The sequence below is a fragment of the Leucoraja erinacea genome, chromosome 6 (assembly GCF_028641065.1).
Source record: "Leucoraja erinacea ecotype New England chromosome 6, Leri_hhj_1, whole genome shotgun sequence".
In the NCBI taxonomy this organism is placed as follows: Eukaryota; Metazoa; Chordata; class Chondrichthyes; order Rajiformes; family Rajidae; genus Leucoraja; species Leucoraja erinaceus.
The window spans coordinates 49,671,976-49,698,145 of NC_073382.1; the positions used below are offsets into that span (position 1 = coordinate 49,671,976).

A 26,170-nucleotide genomic window follows, 5' to 3' on the forward strand; every position below is an offset into this window, starting at 1 on the left:
GAATCTGTTTTTATTGGGGCAAAAAATAAATTTGGCTGGTGACTGTGGGCACAGAAATTTATCGCTGTGATATCAATCAGTTCAAGGGCGTATTCATTCAATTGCCAGTGATGATACTAATAAAGCCTAATAACAGATTTTCCCTCCACAGCAAGATCATTTGGTGTAGTAGACTAGATGGGCAATTGGGTTATAGTTGATGTAGTGGATAGCAGTGGAAAAATTGAGTAGAAATTTATATTTTGGAAGAGGTGATGCACTTCTGTATGTTCAGATTTGTTTTTAAAAACTTGCATGATATTAATTTATACATATCAATGGATCACGTGATTTTTTTTTAAATGATTTAGAATATAGATATTTATTGTCTAACATGTATTTTCTTTCCCCCTCAGGGTGAATAACTGTGTGGGATTTGCAAACTACAAATATTTTATGCTTTTTTTAGCATATTCTCTGTTATATTGTTTATTCATAGCATCAACTGTGCTACAATATTTCATCAAATTTTGGACAGTAAGTTGAACTTTATCATGGCGTTTTTTCTGTTGCATAATCCATTGAAGATGAATATATGAAAATTTCATTTTTGAGTTTATTCTCCAATTTTCAACATATATTTAGATTTTTGTTAGTCTTGATGAATAGCTCCGTAGATTGGAAAAGCAGTGATTAACAACATCGAAAGCCTCCCGCCCAGAAGATTGAGAATTAATAGGACGATAGCCAATGAATCTTTAGGATTTGGTAGTTTTCATCTCAAGATTTTGAAAGAGGTAGCCAAGATCCTTTACAATGCTGGTCTTCCTACCTGAACCATGATGCTTTTTGTGATGGAAAGAATTCAGGAAGGTTCTTTAGATTGTATATTAGGATCGGGCTTTGTTTTATGAGGAAAAATTAAGACTTGGCATATGTTGTTTTGAGGTTAGAAAAAAAGAGATTATCTCATTGAAAGGTGTAATGGTCTGGACATGACATGTAAAGTGTAGAGAGGATTTATTTCTGCACTGAAGTATCTAGAAGCATGTGACAGTCGCAAAATAAGGAGTTGGCTTTTCGGAATTGGTGAGAAAATATGTCTTCACCTAAAGGGTAGTGAATTTTTGAAATGGCCTATCCATAAGGACTGTGGAGTCTCAATAAATTTAGTACAGGGTTTGAAAGATTTTTGGATATTAAGAAAATCAAGAGATATTAGTTCATGGAAAAATTGCCCCTTGTCCGTAATACACTTCTGACCCAATATGAAATTTGTGACATTGCATTTGATATGCTAGTTAGTACCTGTGGTAAATGAGTGCTTTTACAAAATTTAGTGATCATTAAGATGGTGCAGATTGAAATATTATCCCATATTTTTGACACAAAGTTGGTGTCAAGCACTTCAAGCTCTGGTTTAGAATGGATTCAAATCTGTTCCAGCAGTGCAAACAGCAATGGCAGGAACTTCTGGGCATAATCCAGAAGACGCAGGATCATTTCATTCCAAAAAGGAAGAAAGATTCTAAGGGGAGTAGAAGGCAACTGTGGGTGACAAGAGAAGTTAGGGATGGAATAAAACTAAAAGAAAAGATGTATAACACAGCAAAGAGTAGCCAGAAGCCAGAGGATTGGGAAACTTTCATAGGACAACAGAAGGAAACAAAACAGGCAATACGGCTGAAAAGATGAAGTACGAGGGGAAGCTGGCCAGGATTATAAAGAAGGACAGTAAAAGCTTCTTTAGAGATGTTAAGGGAAAAAATGTAGCAAAGTCAAATGTGGGTCCCTTGAAGGCAGACACTGGTGAAATTATTATGGGTAACAAGGAAATGGCAGAAGAGGTGAACAGGTACTTCGGATCTGTATTCACTAAGGAAAACACAAACAATTTCCCAGATGTACTGGAGGACAGAGGATCTAAGGGGGTAGAGGAACTGAAATAAATTTTCATTAGGCAAGAAATAGTATTGGGTAGGCTAATGGGACTGAAGGATGATAAATCCCCTGGGTCTGATGGTCTGCATCCCAGGGTCCTCGGGGAGGTGGCTGTAGAAATAGTGGACGCATTGGTGATCATTTTACAATGTTCAATAGATTCAGGATCAGTTCCTGTGGATTGGAGGATAGCTATTGTTATCCCACTTTTCAAGAAAGGAGTGAGAGAGAAAACGGGGAATTACAGACCAGTTAGCCTGACTTCGGTGGAGGGAAAGATGCTGGAGTCAATTATTAAAGAGGTAATAATGGGGCATTTGGATACCAATAAAAGGATTAGTCCAAGTCAGCATGGATTTATGAAAGGAAAATTATGCCTGACTAATCTGGAATTTTTTGAGGATGTGACAAGTAAAATGGATGAAGGGGAGCCAGTGGATGTAGTGTATCTAGACTTTCAGAAAGCCTTTGATAAGGTCCCGCACGGGAGACTGGTGACTAAAATTAGAGCACATGGTATTGGGGATAGGGTGTTGACATGGATAGAAAATTGGTTGGCAGACAGGAAGCAAAGAGTAGGAGTGAACGGGTCCTTTTCAGAATGGCAGGCAGTGGCGAGTGGAGTGCCGCAAGGCTCAGTGTTGGGGCCGCAACTGTTTACCATATATATTAATGATTTGGAAGAGGGAATTAGGAGCAACACTAGCAAGTTTGAAGATGATACAAGGCTGGGTGGCTGTGTGATCTGTGAAGAGGATGTTTGGAGGTTGCAGGGTGACCTGGACAGGTTGAGTGAGCTGGTAGATGCAGTATAATATAGATAAATGTGAGGTTATCCACTTTGGCGGCAAAAACAAGGGGGCAGATTATAATCTCAATGGGGTTAGGTTAGGTAAGGGGGAGGTGCAGCGAGACCTGGGTGTCCTTGCACACCAGTCACTGAAAGTTGGCTTACAAGTACAGCAGGCAGTAAAGAAAGCTAATGGAATGTTGGTCTTCATAACAAGAGGATTTCAGTAAAGGAGTAAAGAGGTTCTTCTGCAGTTGTATAGGGCTCTGGTGAGACCACATCTGGAGCGTTGTGTACAGTTTTGGTCACCTAATTTGAGGAAGGACATCCTTGTGATTGAGGCAGTGCAGCGTAGGTTCACGGCATTGATCCCTGCGATGGCGGGACTGTCATATAAGGAAAGATTGAAAAGACTAGGCTTGTATTTACTGGAGTTTAGAAAGATTAGGGGGGATCTTATAGAAACTTATAAAAGGACTGGACAAGCTAGATGCAGGAAACATGTTCCCAATGTTGAGCGAGTCCAGAACCAGGGGCCACAGTCTTAGAATAAAGGGGAGGCCATTTAAGACTGAGGTGAGAAAAAACTTTTTCACCCAGAGTTGTGAATTTGTGGAATTCCCTGCCACAGAGGGCAGTGGAGTCCAAATCACTGGATGGATTTAAGAAAGTGTTAGATAGAGCTCTAGGGGCTAGTGGAATCAAGGGATACATGGAGAAGGCAGGCACGGGTTATTGATTGGGGACGATCAGCCATGATCACAATGAATGGCGGTGCTGGCTCGAAGGGCTGAATGGCCTCCTCCTGCAACTATTTTCTATGTTTTTTATGTTTCTAATGGACCTGAGCCAAAACAGTGGCACTGGTGTTACACTAATATGATGTAATATGATTTTTTTGGTGTATTAGTCATACTTAAGATCGGCAATTTCAGATAAATTGCAGATGGTTTGGGGCAAAGTAAGTAGTGAATTGAGATTATGGCACCTCAGAGGGAGATCTTAATCCTTTCTGACTAGGCTGGTCGTAAATATGAAAGTTTTATGTGCTAACCCTCTTTTCCATCTAGCCAGTTGAATCAAGCATTGCAAACTAAATTAAAATCCATGTTTTAAATGCGGTTATCATGGGTGACTAATCTACATATAGATTGAGCCAACCAAATTGGTAATAGTGCTGAGGAGGAGGATTTCCTGGAATGAATACGGGATGGGTTTTTAAGCCAATATGAAGAGGAACCGACTAGAGGGCGGGCCATCCTAGACTGGGTATTGTGTATTGAGGAAGGATTAGTTAGCGACATTGTTGTGCAAGGCCCTTGGGCAACAGTGATAATAATATGGTGGAATTCTGCAATAGGATGGAGAGTGACATGGTTAATTCAGAGCCTAGGGTCCTGAACTTGAATAAAGAAGACATTGAAGGTATGAGACTGGAATTGGCTAGGATAGACTGGCAAATTATACTTAAATGGTTGACTGTGGAGATACAATGGCAAAGATTTAAAGACCACATGGATGAACTCCAGAAATTGTTCATCCCTGTCTGGCCACAAAATAAAACTGGGAAGGCGGCTCAACCGTGGCTGACAAGGGAAATCTAGGATAGTGTTAAATCCAAGGAAGAGGCATATAAATTGGCCAGAAGAAGCGGCAAACCAGATGACTGGGAGAAATTTAGAACTCAACAGAGGAGGACAAAGGGGTTCATTAAGAGGGGAGAAAAAGAGCATGAAAGAAAGCTTACGGGGAATATAAAAACTAACTGTTGAAGTTTCTTTAGGTATGTTAAAAGGAAAAGCTTAGTGAAGACGAATGTAGGCCCCTTACAGTCAGAGACAGGTGAATTTATAATAGGGAAACAAGGAAATGGTAGAACAGTTAAACAAGTACTTTGGCTCTGTCTTCACTAAGGAAGACACAATCAATCTCCCGGAAATACTAGGGGACCAAGGATCTAGTGGGAGGGAGGAACTGAAGGGAATCCACATTAGTCAGAAAATTGTGTTGGGTAAACTGTTGGGACTGAAGGCAGATAAATCCCCAGGGCCTGATGGTCTACTCAAGGATGTGTCCTTAGAAATCGTGGATGCATTGGTGATTATTTTCCAATGTTCTCTCGACTCTGGATCAGTTCCTGTGGACCAGGGGATAGCTAATGCAACTCCACTTTTTTTTAAAAAGAAGGGAGAGAGAAAACGGAATTATAGACCTGTTAGCCTTACATCAGTAGTGGGGAAGATGCTGGAGTCGATTATTAAAGATGTTATAGCAACGTATTTGGAAAGCAGTAACCGGATCGGTCAAAGTTGGTATGGATTTAAAAAAGGGACATTATGCTTGACTACTCTTTGGGAATTTTTTGAGGATGTAACAAGTAGAATGGATAAGGCAGAGCCAGTGGATGTGGTGTATCTGCCAGGACCCCAGTTATTTACAACATATATTAACGATTTAGACGAAGGAATTAAATGCACATCTGCACGTTTGCAGATGACACAAAGCTGGGTGGCAGTGTGAGCTGCGAGGGGGACGCTATGAGGCTGCAGGGTGACTTGGATAGGTTGGGTGAGTGGGAAGAAGCATGGCAGATTCAGTTTAATGTGCATAAATGTGAGATTATCCACTTTGGTGGCAAGAACAGGAAGGCAGATTATTATCTTAATGATGTCAGATTACGAGAAGGGGGGGTGCAACAAGACCTGGGTGTGCTTGTACATCAGTCACTGAAAGTAAGCACACAGGTGCAGCAGGCAGTGAAGAAAGCTAATGACATGTTGGCCTTCATTGCGAGAGGATTTGAGTTTAGGAGCAAGGAGGTCCTACTACAGTTGTACAGGGCCCTGGTAAGACCACACCTGGAGTATTGTGTGTAATTTTGGTCTCCTAATTTGAAGAAGGACATTATTGCTATTGAGGGAGTGCAGCATATGTTCACCAGGTTAATTCCTGGGACGGCAGGACTGACATATGATGAAATAATGGGTCGACTGGGCTTGTATTCACTGGAATTTAGAAGGATGAGAGGTGATCTTATAGAAACATAAAATTCTTAGTGGATTGGACATGGTAGATAGAGGAAAAATGTTCCCGATGTTGGGGGAGTCCAGAACCAGGGGTCACTGTTTAAGAATAAGGGGTAGGCTATTTAGGACTGAAATAAGGAAAAACTTTTTCACCCAGAGATCTATGAATCTGTGGAATTCTCTGCCACAGAAGGCAGTGGAGGCCAATTCACTGGGTATTTTCAAGAGAGTGTTAGATTTAGCTTTTAGGACTAAAGGAATCAAGGGATATGGGAAAATGCCAGAACGGGGTACTGATTTTGGATGATCAGCCATGATCACATTGAATGGCGGTGCTGACTCGAAAGGCCGAATGGCCTACTCCTGCACCTATTTTCTATGTTTCTATTATAATTTTATGTGTGGACAAGATATACATTATTCACACCTCACTTTTGATAGGAAAGTTGATTTTATAATCAACTTTGCCCACTTTAAAATTTCAATTGATTTAGGTTTATTGTTGTCACACGTACTGTGGTGCAATGAAAAGTTTTGTTTTGCCTGCTATCCAATCAAATCAGATAATACTGTACATAAATACAATCAAGCCAAACATCAGGACAATGGATAGAGCAAAGGAAACGGTATAGAATTAAGAATATTGATCTAAACATTGTAGGGCACCAGTTCAAGCTACAAAGCTCACTGAACGCAAAGGAGACGAGACGATTCAGGATATATCCTAGCTTATGGTAGGACCATTCAGAAGCCTGATAACAGAGGGAAGGAAATTGTTCCTGAGTCTGGTGGTGTACGCTTTCAAGCTTTATTATCTTCTGCCCAACAGGCATAGGGAGAAGAAGGGATGACTGGGTGGGAGAAATGTTTGAATAAGTTGGCTGCTTTTCTGAAGCAGCTTGAAGTACAGATGGAATTAATGGTGGGGAGTCTGGTCTGTGTGATGCATTCATTTTTATTTGTATATAAACTTAAATACCAGATTGTAGTGAGTAGTAAGTTTCTAAATAGTTCTGCTATAACACGTGTTTCAATAACACAAAATGGATATGATAGAAGTGTTAATTAGGGAACACTATTTGCATCACACAGGTCCAATATTTTCAATTACATTAGTAACATTAGTTAAATCATTTCTTGCATCGTATCTAAAACCGTTATATTCCATTAAACAATGTTTAGCTAAACTTACCCTGAAACAGGTGAACCCAGCTCCCCAGGTGACTTGGTTTGATGTTGTACCAATCAACATAAATACAGGGGATCTATGTTCTGTTCTGGATTAGCTCCAAGGGTGCTTAAAATAGGATCCATGTGCTTGGGCAATTAATTGCAATGGCACATGGTGGAAAGATACAAGGACTTAAAGTAAAGTTATGTTGGAATCTAATGTAATGCCATATCATTAACTAGCCCAACTAATTAGTGTTGGATTACCCATGTGAGGAATGACCAATTGGATAATGTTCAAGAGGTATGCTAGTATCTTCAACCATACACCAGCATGATGCTGTGCTCAATAGGTAAATATCTCCGTTGAAATTTTGTTTTATGACACTGGTAGCATCCTTGGTGTTGTTCTGAAGAGAAACTTTGCAAGTCATTTGGGGAAATGGTGTAAACTGCTTTCCATGTGTAACAGCTCTTCTGATTGCGTCGGTCCAACTTATTCAAAGTATCTTATTTATCTTGGCTAATATTTCCTTCATTATTCCCAAAAAGGAAGTAACATGTATTCTGCAGTCCACATTATCTTCAGTGCATGACACCAGCTTATTTGCCATGTGCTCCTTTAGCGTTGTGCATCAGATATTAGTCCTCAGTCATGTAGCAGCAAAAATTGTGAGTGTCACCTGTTTGAATTATGCATTTTAAACAATGTTTCGATAGATGAAGTATCCCTTTGCAGTTCAGTCTATTTTGAGAATGCCAAACTAACTCTAAAGTACAAATTGTTTTATTTTTATTGTAAGAGAATCCATTTGCAAATTTTTAATTTCAGAAATTGGTTGATAAACAAATGGGCATATCTAAATATTCACCTCTTTGTAGGTGAAATATTACATTGTAGTGGTATTACATAGCCACTAATTTCTTCTGTGCTTTTATTTATATATCAGCCAACATATTCCTGGTAAACTTAATTGATATTCATTTTTTGAATATGGTGCTGAACTGCATTCTAAATTTAATATACATAATAAAATATAATATACATTATAACATTTAATATACATAATAAAAAGCAAAATTTCTGTGTAGTAGTATTTAAATATAAATTAGACACAGTTACAAATACTGGCTCACAGTTTCAGACATTGGTGTATTGCTTCAAAAAAACATTAAGAAACAATTAGACAGGTACATTAACAGGGCAGGTTTAGAGGGATATGGGCTAAATGCAGGCAGGTGAGACGAGTGTAGATGGGACATGTTGGCCAGTGTGGCCAAGTTGTGCCGAAAGGCCTGTTTTCACACTAAGACTATGACTATAAAAGCCAAAACGAAATTAGATTACAGTGGCTCCCCGGCATATGAATGGTCAGATTTATGAAACTCTGACTACACACAAATACAAATTCATACATTTTCAAGGTAATATCAATAATAAAATTATTCTCGACCATACTCGCAGCATGGTCGACACGAGGTCCTAAGAGGTCTTTGTAACTCTCCTTCATGCTCGAGAGTAGTCCCCGTGTACTCGAGGCCTCAGCTAGGTCGCGGCGTATTTTTCAACATGCTGAAAAATGCCCACGAGTTTAAAAAAATGTTGCCATGGAAAAAATCGATTTTGTTTTTTACGCGTAGGTTTAGTCGTAGTAGGTCATAGAAACATGGAAACATAGAAAATAGGTGCAGGAGTAGGCCATTCGGCCCTTCGAGCCTGTTCCGCCATTCGACATGATCATGGCTGACATGGTCGGTATGTTATTCGTAGGTAATCGAGGGTAGTCAAAGGTAATCGAAGGTAGTCGTAGATAGTCTTCAACATAGTCGAAAGGAGGTCGAAGGAGATCGAAGGAGGTCGTCTTCACTCTCCACTATTCGGTGTCCAATTTTCCCGAAGCTCGTCAAAGCTAGTCTTCAACATAGTCGAAGGAGGTCTTCAACATGACACTTTTTCAAACTCTTCTAAACTCGCCAATTAAGTCGCCGCAGTGGGACAGCCGCTTTATACTTTAATATTTTCATCACAGTTTGCTGATCTGGCCTGCTGAGGTACTCCAGCACTTTCTGTTTTGGTCTTCTAAACCCCTATCCTAAACAAAAACATCTACAATTTTAAACTGTTCATTAATTTACTTTATTCTGTGCGACTACATTTCACTACACCAATTGGTGTATGTGATAATCAATGTCCTTTGTACCTTTGACTGTCTTAGACAAGAGGTCCTAGAGATGCAATGTGCTGGGCACTACCTGCAATTGTAGCTTGTAACAAATGCTTAATACTTGCAGATAAAATGTACATTCAGAAATGTTGATGTATAATTTCTGTGATAGCTTCACTATAAACTTTGCATGCATATGTAGGAGCAAAAGTATCCTACTTCCAAAAACAGGTGACACAATGGGTAGCACAATTTTCAAGTAGATGATTGTGTACAAATAGAATGCTGTACATAGACAATTCATGATTTTCCCATCCCATCCCATTCATGCCTATTTGCATGGCACATGAATTAATGAATTAATGTAGTTTTCATTAAAGTGTGTCTTTATTTGTGTATAGCTTTGTCGCAAGAAATCATCAGTGAATTGCCCAAAGGTAAAATGCCATTGCATTCCTTATTTGGTGTAATTTGGTATTGAAATAGTGGAGATGAATTGTACTGTGCATTTAGCTTTGATTTTACAATTGTTTGAGGTCAATGATTCAGTATATGTTTTGCATGTGGACCTGATTTAGATGAACTATTAGCCTTTGGTTTCCTTCAGAATTTCCAACAGTTAGCTTTTTATGGCTCAGCATATCATGGTTTTCTGCACCTGAAAGATACAAATTTGAGTTATATGCAAAATCGGAAGTCAGTGCACCTGACTGCCTGGTTCATTGCTAAACTTGCTGTTGAGTTTGTGGAACAGTGACATGCTGAAGTGAAGGACCAAATAATCAAAGTAAAACAAGTCAAGCAGCTGCTGCACTTGACCCTGCAGAAAGAGAGAGCACTGCAAATGGGTGAAGCTGGGGCATGGTCAGGCTTACCCGCCAGTAGTTTCCTGTAATCTTCCATTGTAGTCTCCTCTTCTGCAAGAGAGGGAGGAGTGTTGGGAAGTGTGTGGCAATGTCATGTATGATGTTCCGAAAGTAGTTGATTTGTCTGAAGTACGTGTATGAATACTATGGAAATGCTTGTTTTGGCAGATGAAATATGCTGCTATTTCTATTAACTTTTGCTACATGTAAAATCATTGAATATCTTGTGCACCTCGAACTGAGTCCTCTGCTCTATTGAGGACAGTGATCTATTTTTTTGTCTGAGAGAGGCAGGTTTCATATTTGCACTTAATGGCTTCCTTCAGCCACGAACGTGGTTGACCTCCTTATAAATCTCCACATCTTACGATACGATATAACTTTATATATCCCAGGAGGGAAATTGGTCTGCCAACAGTCATGAAACATGAAATTAAAGTGACGAGTGGAAACTCCAGGATTGGGGATGTGCAAAAGATTGGGGAGGGGGGATGAAGGGGAGTCAGTCTACCCCACGACAGAAGGGGAAGGAGTTATAGAGTTTGATAGCCACAGGGAAAAAGGATCTCCTGTGGCATTCTCTGCTGCATTTTGGTGGAACCAGTCTTTTGTTGAAGGTCCTCCTCGGTTTGACCAGTGTGTAATGGAGGGAGCTGTATTGTCCAAGATGCTCCTCAGTTTGTGGAGCCTCCTCCCCTCCAATACCATCTCCAGTGAATCCAATACCATCCCTAGGACGGAGTCAACCTTCCTGATGCGCTTGTTAATTCTGTTGGCATCCGCGGCCTTCACCCTGCTACCCCAGCACACGCGACAGCGAAGAAGATGGCACTGGCCACCACCGATTGGTAGAATATCTGCAGTATATTACCGCAGATGTTGAAAGTTTGTAGAGCTTTATCTAAGATCTCTGTGAAAGCACGGAATACATTCTTCAGTGCCTGTGCTGCTGTTATTGAAAATTCTCCAAAGCTGCACAAGAAGTGCCGGAGTAACTGTGGTCCTGACCCGCTGAGTTATTCTAGCACACTGTGTCCTTTTTTGTAAACCAGCATCTGCAGTTCTTTGTTTCTACAGGAATTTCAGGTGGTAATTGGTTAAGTGGTCACTTCCCTTTTCATTGCTGCAGGGATGACGTCTGTTAATACTGGTCAATTTAAGCAGGTGAACTCCTGACATTGCTTGCTTTTTACCACACGTTGAAGATTAAAAAAAACGATTATACTTACTGTCTCCAGACCACACGTATTTGCATGAGTTGTATGAGTTTGTTATAAAGATGTTTTACAGATGTTTCACTGGACCAATCCAATAGATCACCAACCCCTCACACTCACCCCCTACGACGTGTACGTGGCACTGAGTAGGACTAATGCACGTAAGGCTGCTGGCCCTGACGGCATCCCCGGGCGCGTTCAGTGCCTGTGCTGCGAGTGACAGACGCTGTCTTCATTCACTTGCCCAGCAGTTGTCCCCACTTGCCTAAAGCCACCTCCATCGTATGCCAAAACACTCCACTGCGGCAATATCCGCCCAGTTGCATTACCCCCATCATCACCAAGTGCTTCGAACACCTTTAAAAGCTGCCTGCCCCCTACAAACGCCTACCGCAAGAACAGGAGTACGGAGGATGCCATCTCAACGGCACTTCACTCCGCCCTCTCCCACCTTGACAACAGAGACACTTATGTAAGAATGCTGTTCATCGATTACAGCTCAGCATTCAACACCATTATTCCATCAAAAATGATCACCAAACTCGGTAACCTGGGCATCGACCCCTCCCTCTGCAACTGGATACTGGACTTTCTAACCAACAGACCCCAGTCTGCGAGGTTAGCCAACCACACCTCTTCAACCCCACACCCTGAACACCGGCGTTCCTCAGGGCTGTGTGCTGAGCCCCCTCCTCTACTACTCCCTCTTCACCTATGACTGCACACCTGTACATGGTACTAACACCATCATCAAGTATGCAGATGATACAACGGTGTTGGCATCAGCACAACGATGAGCTGGCCTACAGGGAGGAGGTCCAGCACTTAGCAGCATGGTGCGCTGACAACAACCTGGCCCTTAACTCCAAGAAGACCAAGGAGCTCATTGTAGACTTCAGGAAGTCCAGAGGTGGCACACACACCCCCATCCACATTAACGGGACGGAGGTGGAACGTGTTTCTAGCTTCAGGTTCCTGGGAGTCAACATCTCCGATGACCTCTCTTGGACCCACAATACCTCTACTCTGATCAAGAAGGCTCATCAGCGTCTCTTCTTCCTGAGGAGACTGAAGAAGGTCCATCTGTCTCCTCAGATCCTGGTGAACTTCTACCGCTGCACCATCGAGAGCATCCTTACCAACTGCATCACAGTATGGTATGGCAACTGCTCTGTCTCCGACCGGAAGGCACTGCAGAGGGTGGTGAAAATTGCCCAACGCATCACCGGTTCCACGCTCCCCTCCATTGAGTCTGTCCAAAGCAAGCGCTGTCTGCGGAGGGCGCTCAGCATCGCCAAGGACTGGTCTCACCCCAACCATGGACTGTTTACCCTCCTACCATCCGGGAGGCGCTACAGGTCTCTCCGTTGCCGAACCAGCAGGTCGAGGAACAGCTTCTTTCCGGCGGCTGTCACTCTACTAAACAACGTACCTCGGTGACTGCAAATCACCCCCCCCCCCCGGACACTTATTATTTATTTTTTATTCAAATCGTTTGCTATGTCGCTCTTCAAGGGAGATGCTAAATGCATTTCGTTGTCTCTGTACTGTACACTGACAATGACAATTAAAATTGAATCTGAATCTGAATCTATAGTATGGACCAGATTTTAGAATGGAGGGAAGTTCTTTGTGGAGTGAGATGCTGTCATTTCCAGAGGCCAGGAATAGCTTATGCAAAAGATCCATAGGATTTAATTGGAAGAATCCTTTAAGTCCTTTGCCACCTACAAACGACCCGTCACCATTAAAGGTGTTTTGGGAGAGAGACTTGTTTCCAAAGGCTAATGTTAGTGAAGAAGCAGAGTAGATCGGGGAGGGATCTGCACGACTGCAGGGAATTCGTGGCAAATTGGTGAAATCCAGTCATGAATTGAGAGTCAAGGAGCAGCTGGTGTTCAGGACTGTATCAGTTAGAGGGTGGGGGAAAAGAAATAAATAATGTTCAGGACGGTCCATTATGAGACCTGTCATCGCTGATCAACTAGACTCTGACAACTTGCGTTCATTTTCCAGACACACTTTACTTACTTGTGCACAAGGAGAGCAGTACAATCCCAGTTACTGTACTGCTCTGAAATTCCAATTAGAACGGTCAACCTTTCATACAGATTTTGACCCTTAATTGTGCCCGCTTTCTAATTTTTTTATCATCATTAACAATATGTTCTCAACACATTAATATACAAATGCAATAAAACTAATACAAGTAAACCTTCATGCTATTTAATCCTTTATTTAATTTTCAAGATCAAGAACCTTGTTATGTGTGTCAAGAAATACCCAGAAGTACCCTTACGTCAATGAATACCTATCAGGAAAATTGATGTGAGTCAATGAATGCCTAAAGGTTGTTGTGCTGTACAGCTATCTTAACCTTTGTCATACTGCACTTAGCCCCCCTTTGTCCTGTAAAGGACAACATAAGATTTTGCTAGAGTTCGATAGCACAGACTTTCTGGAACTCAGTGGTGATTATGTCAGGGGTGGTCAGTTGTTGGATCATGATGGAAAGGACTGTTCTTTGAGCTCCACAAAGTGATTTTAAACATTAGATTAAATCGAATGCTACAACCAGTAGGAACAAAGCCCCCAACGCCCACTGTATGATAGAGCTGCCTCAACTCACACCCGGGAATGAAGCCAGCTGAAGAGTTCCCAGGGTGAAGAAGGGCTTTGGTGTAGTTTCCTCCCAATCTTCTTGACCTTGTCGGCCTCCTTCTGGATATGTGCGGCCAAATCAGTGATGTATTCAATGCAGCGGGAATGTACGTGCAACACCCCCGACGAATAACGGCACACGTACCACCTTCCTTGGCCAACTGGAGAGAAAAGAATGGGTGATGTTACGGGTCGAGACCCTTCATCAGACCTGTAATGCCTGGGCTGTCTCATTGGCCAATTTATCCATATTGATGCTCTCACAAGTAAGTCTCGCAGGCCCCCAGGATGGGGCCACTTTATCCACAATGGTTCAGCATCTGTAACCACTCTTTGATGGCAGCCTCGCACAGCTGGATGTAGAGAGAGCGATTGCAGGTGGTACATGTATGGTATCACATCGGCCAAGGAACAGCAGCTCTTTAAAGGACTTGGTTCAGGCCACATGCCACATGTTCCATTTGGAAAGGGGCATCCCGGCAGCCAGGGGTAAGCCTTGTGGCCACAGACACAGCACGTGTCGTTAATTGGGCTGGTAGTCGGCAATGGTGTAGGAGTTGCAACTACTGTTGTTTAAGTCTGGCCCTGCACCCTGGGTATTAGGTTATGAGCAAACCTCTTCCTGACTTTCATGTAGCAATCCCAGCACCAGAGGGGTACGCAATCCATTGTAGGAAGGCTGATACCATCCCTCAAAGCAGTTGAAAGGACAGGGCTCATCCTAATTTGTAGATTCCTGTTCCCCCTCTAGTGACGTTATTGAAGTAGAGAACGGATTCATGTTCACTCTGATTAAGGGCTAATGGCTGCTTTGACACTCCACCCTTTGATTGTGTGCTTTAGAACATATCCAACAACTCGACTGATTAGAACGCTGAGCATATTCATTACTGAGGAGTAAAAAGGTATTGTATCAAACTAGAACATCCCAAGCCTAGCATGCATAGTGATTACTTAAAAGTCCCAAATAATCAGAGAACTCAATTAGTCCTTATCTCCGGAGTTTTCCTTGCCACTGGTTTCCTGGTCCAGTGGTGCAATGGGTTTAACATGCGATGCGTAGACCCTTGAATCTTCATGGAGGTATGTGTAGTCAGCAGCACTTGGTGTGGACCTTCCCACAGGGGCTCGAGGCAATTTTCCTGTCGGTAGGATTACACGAATACCCAGTCTCCTGGCTAGTAGGTATTCCACTCCGCAGTCAACATGACCTTCAGGGTTTCAATTACCTGCTGATGGAAACTTAAGAATTCATGTTAGTGCCACACAATAATGCAACATGCCTTCGCTCATGGTATGGATGTCCGTCTGTTTGACAGAGAGGGGAGGAGCGACTGGTAAGCACATGGGATGTTCCCAAATACTATCTCGTGTGGAGATTGGCCAGTTACTTGGTTTGGTACGTGATGCATTGGCATGAGGGCCAGCAGAAACACATCTGGCCACTTTAGTCCAGTCTCCTCACATAATTTGGCCAATTTATTTTTCACGACTGTATTTTGCCACTCCGTTTGATTGTGGATGGTAAGGACAAGTGAAGTGATGCTTGTACTGCAAAGCTTTTGACAGTTCCAGTACCACCTTCCCTACAGTGTGGGCCATTGTCACTTGATATCTTCTCATGAATTCCAAATCTAGGGATGTGTTCTTGTAATAAAAGTTTAGCAACAGTTGCAGCATCGTTTATAAGTGTTGGATAGGCTTCTCTCCATCGAGGAAGCAAATACACAATAACGTATATAATTATAACCCTAAACATTTAGGTATTTTTATGAGGGATGGTATCAGTACCCAATTGGCACTCAGAAACGTTGGCAGCAGCTTGCATATTTCTAACTTCATCATGGACAGACCTGATGAATAGAATTCTGCAGACACTGGGGAGTTGCTGTCCTGGTATTTGGACTGGCAGCTGCACAAATGTCTGAATGGCTTTAAATTATTACAGATGATTTGACTGGGTCCGAAGGAATTATTCATGGTGTAGAGGTGATCTGGCTTATATGTAATTATTGTAAACATTAGATAGTGTCCTTGGCGAGTGTTTGAAATACATTTTGCCTGCCCCTGCCTGATGACTTAGCTCTTCCACTTCCCCTTCCGAATATCCTTCCTCTTTGGATTCTAGGACCTTCAAATTAAAATGTTTCTACCAGGATCCTTACTGGTTTCTCGCTGGGTCTCTGCTGCTATTGTTTGGCCTGACACTGACAATGTTATGAAATAAGCAAAACATCCTGTGCATTTATTTCCCCCACCTGTGCATTTATTTCCCCCATCCTATGCAAGTTCCACAGAACATTTGTCCTATATGAGGTTGCGATGTGGGAGGTAATCGGAGCACCCAGAGAAAACCCACGTGGTCACAGGGAGAGTGATGCTGGAAATTATCTATGAAGTAAATGTTCAACATGTTTAAAGTGAAACATCAACCAAAACTCCAACCATTTCCAAACTTCAATTCTGATTTATTATAGGGCTTGGATTTTAAAGACTGTTAGTTGTACTGCGGATTGACATGTACGCTTTTAAAGGGGTGCCCGTACGCCATGTTCAGCTAGGGGACAGATGGGGCAGATTGATCCGCAAATTACAAATTGTAAGAATTGGTCCATTCAAAAAATTGTTAAATGTCAGAAAATAAGTCAGTTGAACACAGTGACAAAGAACAACAACCAACAAGAACCCAAACAGAACTGTGAAAATCCCTTTATGACATGGAAGCACTTGATACAAACTAATCATCCCACACAGATAAGGAAGCCTGTTTTCTCAGCAGTGTGTTCACTGTGTTCTGTGTGAAAGTTGTGAGTTGAATTTCATAGTTTGTTTTGTTAGTTCTGATATATTCAGTTTTTAGTTAAAGTCAGCAGACTCTTCAATGTTCTGCTCCGATACTACACAACCAGTGTGCCTGAACATAAAGCCTTAAACATTACTAATTAATCATAACTAATGAATACTACAATATTAGATTTTGTCTTGAGATTCTAAACAATTTATGTTTATATCTTTTAGCATTCCCTCTGGGAGCCTGGGTCATTTTAGTAACAAACACACTAATTCACACTCACATGTAAAATTTCCACTCTTCCTTCCTATGTTCTTCGTGGGACCCAGCCCACAGGTACCCAATCAAAGACTTGAACCTTCGACGACTCATTGACGGGGGTTCCAAAACTCCCGCTGCAATTGCTATTCCCTTTTCTGGCGCCGCTATTGCCCCGTATATCTCTTTCAGCGACTAAGGTGATGGCGTACTGCAACTACTCTACAAAGGAAGAAATCTGCATTCCAGCGATAGGTTCAGTCTTGTTGCCCAAATATGAGCTGCCGCGGACTCTGATCTGACCTGTCGTCGGGGCCCAATTTTGTTCTCCCGTATAGTGAAGCTAAAGGCGGAACCGCCAAGAAACTGTCGTCACTGCTCAACTGGACTCTTGACAACTTGCATTAATTTTCCAGACGCACTTTATTTACTTGTCTTATCCCTGCACAATTGCTTCTAATAAAATAAATTTTTAAAAAAACGCTTTATTTACTTGTGCACAAGGAGAGCAGTACAATCCCAGTTACTGTACTATGAAATTCCAATCAAAATGGTCAACGTTTTATACAGATATTGACCCTTGAAATTGGGCATGATTTCTAATTTTTTTATCATCAATAATAATGCGTTCTCAAAACATTAATATACAAATGCAATAACACTAATACAAGTAAACCTACATGCTATTCAAACCTTAATTTTCAATATCAAGAACCTTGTAGTGTGCGTCAAGGAATACCCATCCCAAAATATTGGTGTCATCAATGAATACCTATCAGTAAAGTTGATGTGTGTCAATGAATGGCTAAAGGTTGTTGTGCTGTACAGCTATCTTAACCTTACTGGTTACAAGTCATACTGCAGTTTTGATCTATACAGTGCCCTCCATAATGTTTGGGACAAAGACCCATCATTTATTTATTTGCCTCCGTACTATTATTAGCAATGTTACAAAATTTTGAGATTTAAAAAATCAAGTCTGCAATTTATCCCATCAGATAAAGCATAACAATAAGTTTAATTTGACACCAAATTCACTTTCATATCTCAAGTATTAAAAAAGTTATGACCATTTTCATACTCGGAAATTAGCATCTTGTTCCCTATTGATTTTCAATGGGCATTACAAAAAAGCTGTGATCTTAGATAGTCAAAAGCACATTTCTTAAGGAAAGATTAACATTTTTAAATAGCCTAAGTGTCCAAAGATTATTCACAAATAATTCACAATATAACATGATTTTTATATCTAATTTACATTAATTTATAGGCCAAATGGAAGGAATTTAGTGTTCAATTGCTGTAAATAAATTGCCCATTTAAATCGGTTTTCTAGTGGGTTCATGTGGAACGCGCAGGTTTAGAATGTTGACAGCGCGCTGGATTAGTGCCCTCAAATGCCGAGAAAAATACTGGGGGATATAAAAAGCCCAAAATGAGCTACTCGCTATAGAAAATTATAATTATAGGGTTATATACATGCCCCATTTAATGTAAAAATAAGGTACATACCTTTAATTGTTTGCTTTATAAAACCCTGGGGCTGCCAGAGCTTGCGGAATGAACGAGAGCTTTTAAATTTATTATATCTACTCTTCGAGGCCTATAAAACTAATAATAGCTTTTGGGACCGGGTCTTGCAGCGATTCTCCGTTAATGATTTACTAGGCTGAACATCTGCGATTGGAACAGCCTAGTAAAAATCGGGTTTTAAACCCGCCCCCTCCAAACAGCTCCAAAATCACACACAAGGGGAGGGGCAGATGCTCAGCCACGATTCAGGTACGTTTTGTAACATACCTACTATTATCGCATTAGATAAGCACCTGTGGACTTGAACGTAATAGGTTAAGTCCAGGGGGTCAGATATGAGGCTTTATGTGTGGGCCAGATATATTGTCAGTGCAAAGGAGCAAAGCCAAGTGTGCATCCAGAGTCAAGGTCTGGAATAGTACTAGGTGTGCAGTCAAAGCTGGGACAATGGGAGTGTTCAGCACTGGGAACTTAAGCAGGTAAGCAGCTATGATCAGGGTAGAATAGGGGGCCAGGTGTAAGGCTCGACTCAGGGTCTGGAATGAGAGAAGGTATGCAACTGGAGTAGGGGTCAGGAGTAGTACCAGGTGTGCAGTGATACCCAGGTTGGTCAACATGGACCAAGTGCTTGATTATAATCTGATTTCCATACATGAATGCACTAAGATCGCTCATGTGCTGCACCTGTTGATCAGAGCCTGTCTCTACTGTGGAATGTTATTAGGAATGTAATTTAGCCTAATCTTATTATCTCAAGCCTAAAGTTTGGCTGATGTCTCTAACAGTTTTGTTCTTGTTTCTCAGTCTCATAATGGTTTCTTTGACTTTCTTTGGCACAACTTTGGTCCTCATGTTGATAAACAGCAATAAAAGTTTTCAAAGGTGATGGAAAGACTGGAGGAAAGACTAGGTGCTGAGAGCTCTCGTATACCTGCATTAAGCAGGCAATTAAATACACCTGAACAATTACAAACACCTGTGAAGCCATGTGTCCAAAACATTATGGTGCCCTGAAATGGGGGACTATGTATAAACCAGGCACGTTGAGTAATTACTCAAGGTAGGCAGTCAGTCAGCTTTAAAAAAAATCTTAAACCTCGCATGCGCAGATTGTTCTCACCATAAAAATAAAAAATAAAAATAAGTAACAATTCAATTTTCCCAAGGCTTCTAAATCTCCTTCATTTTTAAATTACTGAATGGGTGGGGGACGGAGGATGAGGGCAGGTGGAGAAATGATGGGAAAAACGGGAGCACGTTGAATCAGTTGTCATCTTATTGAATGACAATACTAATTCAAAGGACCAATTGGAGGGGGGAGAGTTCCTTTCACTGTGTGTGGAGAGTCTGTGCCAGGGGTTAAAGTTGCGGGGAGGGCAGGAGTGTTGAGAAGGAGGGGGTCGGAGATCATGTCTGTAACTCACTCACTGCTGCCGCAGCGCGCTGAGCACGGACAGCAGAACTGGCCGCCACTTCCGGGGAAGGAAGCAGCTCGGGTGACTAAATGCCTTTTATAAATCGGATGTATAAAAATGGCCTTTTATAAAATCTTACAATGTGCACTTTACCACATGTGATTTTTTCTATTACAAATCTCAAATTGTGGAGTACAGAGGCAAATAAATAAATGATGGGTCTTTGTCCCAAACATTATGGAGGGCACTGTGTCAGCAACCAGATTATGATGGTTGAAGAAAATTATTGGCTTGCTTGAGCCTGGAAATATATCTTGTTCGATAAGTTGTATTATAGATACACCTCGCATTCCATAATTATTGGTTGGATCAGAACTTCCCACTTGAATGACACGGGGCTGGTGGAATGAAAATGGGCTGGCTTGATGTGATTGTTTTTTAATTGCATTAAATTCCTCAGAGAAACCAGTCAAGAATTTCAATCCTTGAAATAAATTGGATAATAATCTCAATGTTTATCAACAAAATATTTTTCTGAAGACCTGAAAATATCAAAGATCAATGACATATTAAAATATATGTTAAAAAGTTAGGTTTAGCAACAGAGGTAAAGATTTGAAAGAAAGTGGATTGAAAATTACATTATCTTAGTCACTTATGCTCATGACAAATATTAATGTTACTGAAATTATTTTTGCTTCTTATAGGGCGATTTGCCAGACACACATGCAAAATTCCACGTTCTGTTTCTTTTCTTTGTGGCGGCTATGTTCTTCATCAGTTTATTGTCACTCTTCAGTTACCACTGCTGGTTGGTCAGCAAAAACAGGTCTACCATAGGTAAGTGTCTTTAATTACTCAAATAATCAAGATCAATTTCCAAAGTTACAACAATTATATTCAACTGCCTCTTTTGATGGTTATGGCCTGGAAAGAAGGTGGCTAACAGTGCTAATTATTTGTGTTTTTACCAGTTACCATCAAGAACTTTTCACTTTAAATCTTGGCAGCAATATTGTGCTGTATTATACTGTACTGTACAATATTAACCAAATACAATTTCCACCCTCTCCAGAGGCTTTCCGAGCACCGGTGTTTCGAAATGGCCCTGACAAAAATGGATTTAGCCTTGGAATTGGCAAAAATATCAAACAAGTGTATGGTGATCAAGTAAAATATTGGCTGCTGCCTATTTTTACGAGGTATGGTTAAGAGATAAGGTGAACATAACCACGGGTGACAGTGTGAACAAAATACAGGTACATCATTGATTTTCTGGCACCCTTGGTTTCAGAGCCTTGCTGGATTAGCCATTTTGCCAGACCAACAGAGATCACCTGATAATACTTCAACAATACACCTCTGACCCACTAGTTATACCCTTCCCGTATATACAGCACCATGGACTGCTAGAAACTGAAATAAAGAATTAGCAATTAACAAAGAAGTAAACAATTAACTCAGCATGTAGGCACATGTCCCGAAAGAGCGTGCGCCACACGCAATGCTCTTGTAATTATGTCCGGATTAAAGGAGATGTCGAACCATCAGTTGCTGGAAAATCGGTGGTGTACCTGTGCATAAATGAGCGGGAAATAAATTTTTCTGAGAAAGTGGTGCTTTATGTAGTCTTTAATTGATGTATTAGTTTACAAGCTTGATGCAGTAAATATCAGAACTAATATGTCTAATATTTCATTAACTATGACCTGAAGGTCTGAAGAAGGGCCTCAACCCGAAATGTCATCCATTCCTTCTCACCAGAGATGCTGCCAGTCCCGCTGAGTTACTCCAGCTTTTTGTGTCTATCTTTGGTTTAAACCAGCATCTGCAGTTCCTTCCTACACATTATGGTTAAATCTGGTTGGTGGTCAGGGATTGCATGGTTTACTTCATTAGTTTCTCCCGTATAAGGAGCTGTAGTTGTCTTGAGGAATGCCAGCCCAATTGCAACATCCTACGTTAGTTTTGTGGGGATATTGACACATGAATCAAAGTTATCTAAGGACAAGTACCTTTCTGATACAGGAAAGCCCATAAAGTGCGGGACACTTGCAGGACTAAGTTAGGGCATTCAATTGAGGCCATCAATTTATCTCTAGTAATGGACATGATTAATGTGAAGAGGAATGTATTCATTCATTTCCAGTACTTATAATGTGCTGGAAATCAGCACAGGTTAAAGATAGACTGAAAGTACTGGAGTTACTCAGCGGGTCAGGTAACACCTTTGGAGAAAAGGGTTAGTTGACATTACGGGTCAGAACCCTTCAACAAAAATTAAACTTAATTCAACTCCATTTTGATTTCCTGTAGGCAGCCATGTGTTGCAACGCCAGGCTCCCTATGACTCTTAAACTCCATTGAGGAACTCGGACAAAACTATTATAGTTTGTATAATACGGGGTTATTAAAACAAAGCATTTTTCATCAGAGCCTTAGGTGCGGAAAAGCAATGGTTCATTTGGACCATTTAAACATTTATTATTGTTTAATAGGGCGATTACAATCTTGATTAACATGCACTTACTTTTAATTGTTTAACGATCCGAATCCTAACTTTTATTAAAGGGAGAATTTAGAGTTCAGAAAAACTGAGCAGAATAGCAAAATGAATAAAATCAAGCCGTGTATGTCAGGAAAGGACAGGAACCTGTTAGACAGAAGATTTTTAATTAGATATTATTTCATACTATTATGATGCAGTCATATTAGAGAAAAAAATCATGAAAAAGATAGAGATGTATGTTGGGGATTGATCTTGTAGCCATTATTAACAGGTTGCATGATGACCTGTATCATGAAATAAATGTCAGGGTACTTTTCAAAAAAATAAGAAAGATGGTCGGGTATAAGAGAAAACAACAAGAGGAACCCTGATAATAAAGCAGATGATGATGCAAAGAAGTCCACAAAGGATATCAAGGTGAGAAAAGAAGAATATGATTTTTAGGCAGAAAATCGAAAAAAACAGATGTAGATGTTGAATTTTTAAAATTCTAAAAGCTGTCAGAAAATCACAAGAGGGTTAAAATTAAATGTTAATATTAAATAGCCAATATCTGAAACATTCTTGTGTGTGTCTCCACAAAAACAGCCTAACTGCCGAGGTATTTCTAGTATTTTGTGATTTATGTAAACAATACAAGAAGATTGCCAGAATCTTTAATGTGGACATGACAAAATAAACAGGTAACAGGAGAAATTATAACCTAGCCAATATGGCACACACGTTAAACATCTGAAACGTGGGGAATCCAGGATCTAATTAAAAAGGAGAAACCTAAAGTAATAAATAGCAGCATTTCAGACAAAAATGTGCAAATTTACTGAACTTATGATTTTAGGCTTTAAGAGGTGGTTTAGGGGAAAATAAATGAACTTGCGTTTAACAGCATCACTTAAATATGCTTATGTTCATGAGGATTCCTTTTGCTGATGATGAAAATGTCTTACTTTCTGTCTTTTTTTCCATTCAGCCAAGGTGATGGGTGTTCTTATCCAACTCGCCTGGTCAATCAGGATGTAGAGCAGCCCAATACAATCAACAACAGTGAACCCGTCAAAAAGTATATGTACTACTACTTTTGTATTAATCTCCTAACATGAGTATTAATGATAATATTTCCTTTAATTACCTTGTTACTGCAAGTTAAATTGTTTTTGTTAGCTCAAAACTATAATTGAAAATTTGTTCAAGTAAACAGTAATAGATAAACTTCCAAATGCAAGGTTAAATATCTGTTGAAGACAAATTTACTTTAAACTTCAATTGAAGATACCAATGTGCATTGACTTCTGACTTTAATTGTGAGAACCAGTATGCATTTTCCCTCAACGCTGTGTCACACGACTAACTATTTGCTTTAAGATTAGCTTCATTAGTTCAACTATGGCTGACCCATTTAATTGTTTTGCAAGCTTAGCGCGCACGCTCATCCATTTTTTTGTGTCTGACCAAATATTTTACAGGTGCATTGCCGTATAATTAAAATACCCAAATTTGAAGTTGGGGCCATATTTTTAAATTTTGAACAAAACAAATTTACCTCCAATCTCCATATACTTAAAGGCTTCACACACTGAGAACAAAGAATGGCAGCCATCGTCTCACAGGAGCAGGTTGTCATCTCCCTTTATAAGACCACATATGGGACAGAATAAGTCAAATAAAAGAAGTCCTACATACAGGATAACCAGGACCACTATTTGATTTATCCAATCTCTTTCCTTCCCATAGCTGACCTCATCCGTGGACTTTAAATGTAGAAAGTTCTTGTTGTGGATCCTTCCTGCTCCGTGGGAGTAAGAGAAAGAGGGAAGGATAGAAAAATGGAGTGAGAGAAAAAGAAGGGGGCACAAGGAAAATGAAGAGATGCCTTAATTCTTGCCTCTGTTTCTCAGTTCTCCCTCCCATTCCTCTCATATATTCTCCCCTCCCACCTCTCCTTTATAGCCTATTCAATCTTCTCTCTGCCAACTCCCCCCTCCCCCCCCATTCCTACCTCTCATCCCCATTTTTTTCCTCCTTCAACTAGCAAAAACAATTCAACTTGCAATGGGAATTAACTACATTGCTACAGTGGAAATTACTGGAAATGTTTCTCTCCCAAATATCTTCAGTGTAAAGTATTTAATACGTATTCATAGCACAATAATAAGTATTAATTGAAAGCTGTCAAAGGTGAAAAATTGAATACTCTTTTCATTTTCAGTAACACAGTTCACCATCTGGAGTCCTGCAACTGAATTTACCATCCCTCTAAATCCCACGTGACCACTTCACCCATCTATTGGCCTTCAGCTTTGACTATTTTTGTCCTTTTTATACTCCTGAGAAGCTTTGACTTTGAGATGACTGCAATGACTTTTCTGAAGCTTTGTAATCGTAATTACTATTCATTGTCACAGCATTGCAGATGGACAGTCACTTCCTCCTAGACCATTGAGTGAATCTCAAAACCGATTGTTAGGAGGGATAGATCAACACTGGATAGATGACGAGTCAGATGAAGACAGTTCCAAGGGTAATTTTTTTTCACGATGTTTAAGTCATTTCTAGCTGCTTGATATTCCAACTTTTACTCTAAAAAGAAGTTAGCCGATTTTTATCGCTTATGTCTGCTAATCTGGCTTAAAAATACACCAATCTATTTTGCTGCTAGATACATTCTGTCTAAACACTGACCTGTTATACTCATTTTAGAGAACTAAGTTATATATGGCACCTAAACTTAACTACATTTTGTTTTGGGCTTAAAGTATTACTCAAATTTACAAAAAATACTGGAAACAGTCATGTTGGGTATCTCTCCATCCAAGTTCTGACGAAGTGCCCTGGACCTGAAATGGTAACTGTTTCTCTTTCCCCAGATGCTGAGGTTTTTTTTTTAACATTTGCTGATTTTCTTTCAGATTACCAGCATCTGCCATTTTGATTTTCACTTAAAGTATCTCTGCTTGGCCTTTTATGAACATCCAATGTATTGTAGACTCACTGTTGCTATATCTCATATCTTAATTAAATTATTATCTTCATGAAATTATGACCCATTTAAGTGTCAACGACATTGACCAGTCACTGTATGCTTCGCCAAATGACTTTAAGGATTGTGAAATTAATAGAGAAAGTACTGAAAAGGAAGCAAAAATTGGATGTTTAATTACACATGGAAAATATATATAGAGAAAAAGATTGTATTTTGTATAAAGTTTTTGGAAAATGTAATTTCTGATATTTAGAGATGTCAGAAATCACATTTTTTTTTAAAATATTATACAAAATATGCTACAATAATGAAACCTAAAAAATTAAGGTCCAACACGAATTACATGGGGATCTTGCTCGGCTGATCAAGTGAGCCAAGGAATGGTTAATAGAACTTAATTGAGACAAGTGTGAAGTGTTGCACATTTTGGGAAGTCAAACCAGGGCAGGACATTCACAGAGAACAGAAGGGCCCTGGTAAGCGTTGCGGTACAGAGGGATCCAAGTGTACAAGTTCCCTGAAAATGGTGTCGCAGGTTGATAGGGTGATGAAGGCTTTTTGGCATGCGGACCTTCTTCAGTTAGACATTTGAGTACAGATGTTTGGGAATTATGTTGCACATGTACAAGATATTGATGAGGCCATGCGTGGAGTATTGTGTTCAGTTTTGGTCACCTTGCTAAAGGAAAAATGCCTAAAAAGCGGAATGAGTACAAAGAAGATTTACAAGGCTATTACCAGGACTTGAGTGTCTGAACTATAGGGAGAGTTGGGCAGGCCAGGACTTTATTCCTTGGAGCACAGGAGGCTTAGATGGGATCTTGCAGAGGCGTATGAAACTGTAAGGGGAATAGATAAGGTGAGTATAC

General features: G+C 40.4%; 1 protein-coding gene across 3 annotated transcripts in view; it reads left to right on the forward strand.

Annotated features, from left to right (window-relative positions):
• LOC129698096 (palmitoyltransferase ZDHHC20-B-like) overlaps positions 1 to 26,170 on the forward strand; it is a 60,137-nt gene that overhangs the window by 29,881 nt on the left and 4,086 nt on the right. The window contains exons 7-11 of one of the 3 annotated variants that reach the window (XM_055636975.1): positions 396 to 516; positions 20,520 to 20,652; positions 20,888 to 21,014; positions 23,292 to 23,387; positions 24,724 to 24,839. In XM_055636975.1, the coding sequence (XP_055492950.1) occupies positions 396 to 516; positions 20,520 to 20,652; positions 20,888 to 21,014; positions 23,292 to 23,387; positions 24,724 to 24,839 (593 nt within the window). The remainder of the gene's footprint in view (positions 1 to 395; positions 517 to 20,519; positions 20,653 to 20,887; positions 21,015 to 23,291; positions 23,388 to 24,723; positions 24,840 to 26,170) is intronic. The other 2 variants (XM_055636976.1, XM_055636977.1) reach the window with 2 other exon arrangements.